General features: G+C 41.0%; 1 protein-coding gene across 1 annotated transcript in view; it reads left to right on the top strand.

The window, feature by feature from the left end:
• Positions 1-2,947: 2,947 nt before the first annotated feature.
• The window catches only part of SGCZ (sarcoglycan zeta), an 820,580-nt gene continuing 814,595 nt past the window's right edge, over positions 2,948-8,932 (top strand). Inside the window, exon 1 of the mRNA XM_075930376.2 lies at positions 2,948-3,745. Within this exon, the coding sequence (XP_075786491.1) occupies positions 3,707-3,745 (39 nt within the window). The 5' untranslated portion in view covers positions 2,948-3,706. The remainder of the gene's footprint in view (positions 3,746-8,932) is intronic.

Genomic DNA, 8,932 nt, shown 5'->3' with positions numbered 1-8,932 from the left:
GCTCTTTCACAGGTTCAGTGTTCTGCCAAAGCTATAGCAGGCTTTTTCTCTTTTAAGTTAACTAGAGCAGCTCCAGAGAAAGTGAAGCCATGGAACAGAGAAAGGAAGAGGCATGTGGGTAGACCCTAAGACATAGTGGTTCCCAAACTGTTGCACTTAGAGGTCTCTGGAGATAAGGAAGTAAGTCTGAGGCAACATACTCATCATTGAGATTCAGGTAGTCATGAGCTCTAATCTTTGAGTTGCCCTTAATATATTAGGCAGCCACTTTTTCTTTGCCTTGATTTCCCTGTCTGTTAAATACAGATGAAAATTCTCCATCTCACAGGGAATTCTGAAAATATATCCATGCTATGACATGAAGAATGCCTTAGAAAAGCCTCTGAGGTAATTAATTCAGTGTTCAATTCAGGCTTTAGATGACTTGTACAGTATGGCTACACTGCATTCCTCCTTCGAGAGAAGAAAGCAAATGCAGCTAAGTGAAATTGCAAATGAAGCACGGATTTGAATTTTCCATGTTTCATTTGCATAATTGCATCCAGGCGCTATTTCGAAATACCCTATTTTGAAAAAAAGAAACGTTGTCAAGACGCAGTTATTTCTAAAGAAAATCCTTCTTTTCAAATTACCCTTACTCCTTATAAAATGAGGCTGTGTCTGCACTATACCCCTCTGTTGGCAAAGGGATGTAAATGAAGCACTTCGAAAGTGCAAATGAAGAGGGGATTTAAATATCCCACACTTCATTTGCATAATCATGTCATGGCACTGTTACGAACAAGCACCACATTGAAAGTGAAACCACAGTTTAGATGCGTTTTTTTCGACAACAGGGCAATTTTTCGAAAGGAGTGCAAGATCTTTTGAAAAATTGCCCCATTGTTGAAAAAACTGCATCGAAACTGTAGTTTCTCTTTCGACATGGCTCTTGTTCCCGCCATGACGTTATTATGCAAATGAAGTGCGAGATATTTAAATCCCTGCTTCATTTGCACTTTCAAAGTGCTTCATTTGCATCCCTCTGCCCACAGAGGGATGTAGTGTAGAGATTGCCTCTGGTTTAAGGGTAATTTCAAAAGCAGGGTTTTCTTTTTTCTTTTTTCTTTTTTCGAAATAGGGTATTTTGAAATAGCACCTGGATGCGATTATGCAAATGAAGCACGGGAAATTCAAATCCGCACTTCATTTGCAGTTCCGGTCAGCTGCATTTGTATTCCTCTTACGAAAGAGAAATGCAGTGTAGACATACCCCTAGTTAATAAAGCATGGGGCCACACATTAGATAGTGATGATAAACAAAGGTATTCAGTGGCCAGTCATTCTTTTATTGTGAGACACAGTTCCTGTAGAAAGAACCTAGTAACTAATTGCATAATCACATACTAGCATAATGTATATTCACAAGAAGAAAGAATTAAGGTTTTATGCATTTCCTAACATTTGGGTGACTGACTTTGCAACTTACATAACTGTGTTTTAAGCTGCTTTTCAAATTAATATCAGACTAAAACTTATTTTAAATGTCCATTCAAGGGACCATGTTTATAAAAAGTTTCACATAGTCTAATGAAAGTAGACTAGAATGGTATACAATATATTTGGGGATGTTTAAGACAGTTTTCTTATCCAAATTTCAGTATAAATAAAAAATGTTTGTGCAAATTTTATCAGGGAATGGATAACTCTTTAAATTACTATTTCTATAGGTCCTACAATCATTTGTTTAATATCCAGTTTCCCAGTCCTCTATTTAGACATTTTTTCATTCATTTGGAATCCAGGATGAAGTCCTTAATCTTTGAAAATTGCAGTTCTATTTGATTAAATGTATATTTGTGTTGCATTCAGATTCATTGTGAATTCACATACAGTTTTGTTCTAAGATGAGATGTATCCTTTGCCTCATCTCTACACTTGATTCTAGAAGATATGGGCTATATCCCATAGTTAGAATGTGGCCCAGACACCTATGTTTAACCTTATGTTGACCTTGAAGAATAGCAAACAAAGGAACAAGCCCTTATTGAACTAAGACTATATTATTGGCTTGAAACTATTAAATTTGTCTATGATTCTGGAAAAAAATGCATATACCTTCATGAAAATAAAATATATGTATGTAACCATAGAATATGTATAATATGAGAAGACAATGGTACAGGAATATGCCCATTGAGAATCTGTCAGCCAAAGAGTTAATTTAAAAAGGCCATCAAAAATGGAAATCCTATAAACAGTCTTATTTTTTTAATGAAAACCTGTGAGTGGCAGTCAGAATGCAAGGAAAATGAGTTTGATCAAATCAAGATCCTGGTGGGGAGGAATTTGAATTTTTTAAATTCTAATTTTGATTCTATTTACAGCTTAATGTCATGAGAAACACAGCACACTGACTTTTTCAGAAAAATGAAGGAAATTACTAAAGAAATAAATGGAAAAGTATCCTTATTTAAATCAATGTGGCATCAACAAGGTTATTCTGCCAAAACTACTGCCCACTTCATATTAATACTATAAAGAATTATATAAAAACATGTACTGTGTCAATAAAATCAAATGAAAGGTAGCAACCCTTGTTTAATTTTCCAAGCAACATGTTTTGTTGGAGTGTTTGGTTTTTTGTTTTTTGTTTTTGTTTTTGGTTGGTTGGTTGGTTGGTTTTTAATGATGTAGTAGCTCTGCTGTGATATTCAGTATGTTAACTGATCTTCCCTCCATGGGGTAAAATATCCAATGAGGATACTGCATGGAAGTCCTTGTATTCTAAGTGATCTAGCATGATTACATTTGCTTGCATCTAGAATGATAAGAGAGATACATATATTAAAATGCTGGAAGGCTAATGCACAGAGTGTCTGGATAGACAGGCTTTAAGACCCAGGGGTTGTATTTGTCGAGAAAGGAAATGTTGCTTTTTGACAGATGAGAGAAATCCCCCTCAGTGCTGGCCATGAGAGGAGAGAAGTGAAGTCAGTCACCTGGTGGTGAAGGACAGTAAAACAGGAAAGAAGGGGGAAAATCTCTCTCCCTTCTCTCTCCTGCAAAGAGATCCACCTTCTGTTTTCCTTTCAACTCTTTTAGCATAACCTTCAAAGGAGACCATTCCCTACAGACTTTATTATCTTTATTTTATTGAGAAAATACTTTAAGCGGCAAAGCATTTTTATGTATATGCAAGACTTGGGGGAATTTTATTTTTCCGGTGAAATTGATCATTGCTAATGACTCGGGCTCTCAGGTGCTAAATTAGCTACCAGAATAAGCTTGATGGAGACAGGTTTTTGTGATATACTCTTCTCTTCAATTTGAACACATTTGCCTGAAACGTGCTGCATGATGCTGTCCAGGGAAGCAGTTTTTTTTTCCTTGGGATGCAGCAATTCGCTGGTTTCTAAGCTTATTGCAGACGAAGAAGTCATCTTAAACTGAGTGGATTGGGGGTGGGGATTTCCTCCTCTTTTCATTGCCACTGGACATTATCGGCGAAAGATCACCTGTCGCTTTAACCCGTAAGGGAGTAAAGAAGTGATTATTTTATTTATTTGTAACCGGTGGAGGCGTGATCACGGAGAATGATACTGAGAGGAGCTGCCAGGGTTTGGAGGACAAGGCTGAGTTTGGGCTGGAAACTCAGAGACTAGATTTAAAAAAAAAAATTGGCACAACTTCCCGTGTCTATCTCAGTGTCGTTCGGTTTCACTCTATGGACAGATCCACAAACCTGGACATTGAGGAGCTCAAGGTACGTGATGCTCCGGGTGTTTGATTTCTCTCCTCCCCTCTTCTGCCTTGCTTCTGGCTGTGCCAGAGGAGTTGAAGGCGCTTCGGGTGCCGGTGAGTGGGCATGGGGGTGGAGGGAATGGAGGCTCACAGCAGTCCTTTGAGGAGGGGTGGGGGGGAGGAAGAGGAGGATCTCTGGAGATCAGATTGTATAGTCGGGCTTCGCTTCTTCCTCCTCTGCTTTGATGATAATCATAATAGCCCCTGTCCTCTCGTCAGTTACATCAGCACTTTGGGCACAGAGACAGATCGCAGTGTGTCCATTAATCGCACCCTGGGAAGCAGCAGCAGTAGATTTTTTTTCCAGCGCCTGCTGATTTTCCAGTGGAAGTTCGCTCTCAAGGCTCCCTCCCTCTCCCAGACTGGGCATCTCCTGCTAAAAGCTTTATTTTTCTATACAGAAGCAGCCTGCAGAGATAATGCCCCGCCGTGGTAGGGCGGCTGATCCCCGAGCTGACGCCTTCGCTGCTCCTTATCCCCGCTCGCTCGCTCTCCTACCCCGGCTCTGTCGGTATCATTGAGCTCGGAAAACGAGCGACAGCGACTCCCGGGGCTCCGTGGGGCGCTCAGGGACAGGGAGCCCACAGCGCCGAGGCCAGGGAGGGGGCTTGCCGGGGCTGCAGGAGTAGGGACTGTGCTTAAGGACGCAGTCCTGTGGCCTTCCTGAGCAGCCTAACTTTGCATGGGGCCCGTGTTGTGTCAGCATCTCGCTGCCCAGCCCGTTTTGCTCGCCGGGAGCCTGCCTGGGCGCCGAGCATGCCCGGTAGCCCCCTGCCCTCAGCCCCAGCAGAACCGGGGTATTGACCGAAGCAGGGGACAGGAGCCGGGGCGGGGAGCAAAAAGGGGAAAGGAGCAAAAGCAGGAGCTAGAACAACGAACCCGGGGGAGGTCTGGAGGCTCTTCAGGGGTCGCCCTGGGCTGTGAAATGGGGCTGAGGCGGGTTTGAGAGAGGGAGACCCCAGCACAGCACTGAGGAGAGTAAACCCCACTGCACAGTCAGGGAAACAACAGCGAGGGAGGGTGGGTGGGGGCTTCCCGCCTGGGGGTTTCCCGCCCCCCCTCGTATACCGCTCTAGAGGCCAGAGCTGCTTCCCCAAAGCTGAACTGCGGAGTTCGCGCCTCATTTCGCAGCGAGCGTCAACTCAGCCAAGTCTCCCAGAGCTACCGTGGGGGTCTCTGCTTCTGGAGATGCGCCGAGTCGAAAAGTAATTGGAGACGCGCCTGGCTTGTAACCCCCGCCCCTAAAACATCGGAGTTGTCAGGACCAGGCCGCCTGCACAGCAAGGGGGTGACACGCCTCTTTGAAAGTCACTGGGCAGCAGCCAGTCACCCACTTCCCCACCCTGAACCGAGCCTGCTCAGAGGGATCCTCTGGTGAAGCCCCGCCCTTCTCGGAGTTTCAGGAGTAACCCCAGAGTTCAGCTCAATCTTCGGACAGGGGTAGACGGACGTGGGATGGGCGCTGCAGTCGAGCTTCTGTAGGAAAGTGTAGTTGAAGTGACGGGGAAAAGCGTCACTGGAGACCGTGTGAATCCTAAAAATGGGCTGCACTTCGCAGGAGTTGCCACTGTTTGGAGACTGCCAGCTGCTTCACCGCTGCAAGGGAGTTTCCCTTAATCCTCTGGCGAGCTACTTGGCAACTGACGGCCAGTGTTGCAGAGATCGTGGAGTAGGCGACCTTGAGAAAAAGCAGTGTGGGTTATGCAATGCTGCTTTTCTTTGCTTAGCTTAGAAGGGGCCACAGGGATTGCTTTTCCCATAAGAATAAGATGTGCAAAAACCGACCTTCCCAAAGCGCTATACCTCTCTTCACTTCGCCTCCTGCTTTCCACCTCTCAGTTCGTTTTACTTGTATGTGCATATTTAGAAAAAGCTTGTGGGGCGGACGGCTCTCCAACTTTTAGCGATGCACTAAGCAATGGAAAAATTCTTTTACTTATAGCACCTAGCATTTGTTGCTGTGACGGGTGGGGGACTAGTAAATCAAATTGAGCCCTGGTGTACCTATTCTCAAGTCAGTGGGATGGATACAGTGAGCTAGATGCTCTGTCCTGTTATGCCCCTTTTAGTAGCAATCCAGTGATCCAAAGTATCATTTTATGGACATCTTGGAATTGCCCCACATCAGCCATTATCTTGCCAGTCCAGAGGATATGGACAAAACTCTATCAAACACCAACAAATAATTCCTAGCTGGCTAAATTGTCTCCACAGTAACCAGACACAGTAAAGAGCAGCCCTGATGCTGCTCTAAATTGTGCCAAAGCTGAATTAACTCCTTTCCAGCTCTGGGAGGATCAGGGAGCACCAAAGGTGGCATAAACTGTCTTTCAAGTCCAAGCTCAACCGGATCAAAGGATGTAGCTCCATATGTTTAGACATCAGAAACCTAGAGCTTCACAGAATACAGCTATCTCCTTGGACCTCCCTTCTCATGTTACTCTGAGGGCTGACATGCACAGTATGTTCCTAACCCAAGACCATGTAGCTACTTTTTCCAGGAATTTTTAAAAAGGGAACAATGGCTTAGTGCAGGATTGTGGAGTTTTATAGTAGTACCAAGTTTATTTTATCTAGTGTGGGCAAGTGAATTTAGGAAATAACAAAACTAAATACAGGTTAATACATATCAGATGTGCCTGGTAATGTCATTTCAATACTTTATACAAAAGGTAAAAAGTCTGATAAACTGAGGTGAGACTGAATGTCCATTTGAAATGTATGTTTTTTTATTATGATTGCTATGATTTCTATATCCATTATGAAAGCTCTGGGTATGTGGTTTATTATTATTATAAACTGAAACAAAAATGGTGTGCAAGACCTACTAATGAGGTTAGGAATGACTTTCACTTGATTAGTCTGTACACGAATTCCTGAAGAAACAGATCAGAACAGGGGAGGGGGAGAGAGAGTGTACTCATCCAGAGATTTTTGGACTGCTCTGCTTTTCCTTTTGATCTGTCTCATATTTTGTCTCAGATGGCATCTGTGAACTTTACTCTGACTTTTAATTCACAAAACTATAGTATTTTCTTTTAAAGTAGTACCATCATAAAAATGAACTCAATTATAGTTATTTTCTTCGAAGATTTGTATTATATCCTGAATTTTAGTATTTTGAACTGATTCTATTTAAGGTGTGTGTAGATAGGTATATTGATGCATCTAACTCACATGTACAAATATGTATATAGGCACTGTATACGTGAGTATATTTCTATAGGTTTTTTGACTAGCATATAGTAATACATGTATGTTCCTTTGTATTCATGAACTCTTATATGTTGAGCACTGATGTTTAAGTTCCTATTCTTCGTAAAGGAATAGCGCAGTTTGGCTTTATAAATATTAGAGATTTTTGAGTTTCCTGGATTACAATAATTTGTGTGACACTCATTAATGCTGAATAGATACAGATTTAGTCCTTGAAAATTTCCTGACTGCTTGGTGTACAGGTCTTACAGCATATTTTACAGTCTTTCCTTTTATGTTAATTTAGTCATCAAAATATGTACAGACTTCGATAGTAGGTGATAGCATTTTACACACTCCATAAAGCACCTGGAAGAAAGTTGCTATGTACATGTAAAGTATTATAAACGTGGTATTGTTTGCATGCTATAATAACTCTGTTTTTAAATCAGTGCTTTCTCCCTGAAGTTCCTCTTTAGACGCTAGAATTTTCCGTTAGAATCCCAAGATGTTTGTTATTACTAGAAATGTGTTTGGGTGCTTTGTAATTATTGTCACTTACTCTGAAAGATCAACTAAAATACAGTACACTATTTCTGAAAAACATTACAAACCTAGCCATGTTACTTGATGATAATTATCCTTCGAGTCTGTTATAGCTTCACATTTCCACATGAAATAAAACTACCAAACAGCACTGGCCACAGATGATCTATGATGATAAAACTGTCCAGTGCAGAACAGATTCTGTATTAAGAAGATTACTTATGTCATGAGGAAACTCAAAGAATCCAGAACCATTTGAACAAGAGGTTGATTCAACAATATTGTGGGCTTGAATCACTTCACAATTTAAATCAAACAGGAGAGCTAAAACTCCAACAGTTCTGAAATATTTTTTAATAAGATACAGCCAAGGAAAGTCATGCTTAGTAGGGTGTAGGAGGATTTTTGATGAGTGTAAGTAGGTGGTTATATTTCTGTTATAAATTAGTCATTCCATAATGAAAAATAGTACTCTCTAACAAATGACATATTTTTAGCACACTCTATTTCACTTTGGCTTAAGAGAAGGGCATCTACATGTGGATAATGAATTGTCATCTTTTATGAACCACTCTTTCTTCCCTTTCCATTCCAAGCCACTTGGCTCCCCATTTTTTTTAGGCAAAGCCCATCCTCAGCCTTGGGTAAAGGTAGTTAACCTTTGCAGTCCACAATCAGAAAATTTCATACTTTTCCTAATCAAAAGTTGAGCTGAAATGGGTTTAAAGAACGAAGCATGCAAATGTTTTCTCTTCTTATCCCCTCTGGGTTCAATCTCTAAATACTTTTAGAAACTGGAAATCTGGTAATTGACGATGGAAAGAAATATGTGCAAAGTATAAAGTTTATGTTCTTATGACACAGAAAAAAGCCAACACAATAAGTGTGCTTCCAGTACTCATTTTAGAAATTACTGATCCGCTGTCATTACTAAGAAAAGTTGATAGTACAGTATCTCATTCTGCATTTCTGCAATAAACATTACAGCTTTGCTGAGCTCCATACTTTTCCAGTTGAAAATATATCAATATCCCAAGTTGTAGTTTAAAATGAAAATACCTCTTACTTCCATGTTCTCCTGGGTTTTCCTACATTTTCTGGTTTTCCTCTAATGATTTGTGTACATATTTTGCCTGATTTAAAAACATGAGAGATTTATGAGACGGTCAGAAGTATTAATTTGAAGTTCTTCTGCAATTGAAGATAATCTCCTAAACTATTGTATTTGCAACTATAATTGGCTTATTTCTTATAGAGCTAAATTAAGACTCATGGAGAATCCATTTCCAATCCTGTATCCTTTCAGTGATGGCTCAGGGAGTGAGTGTATTTTGGGGTTCAAGTATGCTTGGCACAACCTTTGACCTTTTCTGAAGGATATTATTGTGTATATCCTAGTTGCCCATGG

This window comes from Pelodiscus sinensis, chromosome 4 (genome assembly GCF_052426305.1).
Source record: "Pelodiscus sinensis isolate ZL-2025 chromosome 4, ASM5242630v1, whole genome shotgun sequence".
NCBI classification, from domain to species: domain Eukaryota; kingdom Metazoa; phylum Chordata; order Testudines; family Trionychidae; genus Pelodiscus; species Pelodiscus sinensis.
The sequence above is the reverse complement of the archived record's forward strand: the minus strand, read 5'-3'. Positions and strand labels throughout refer to the sequence as shown.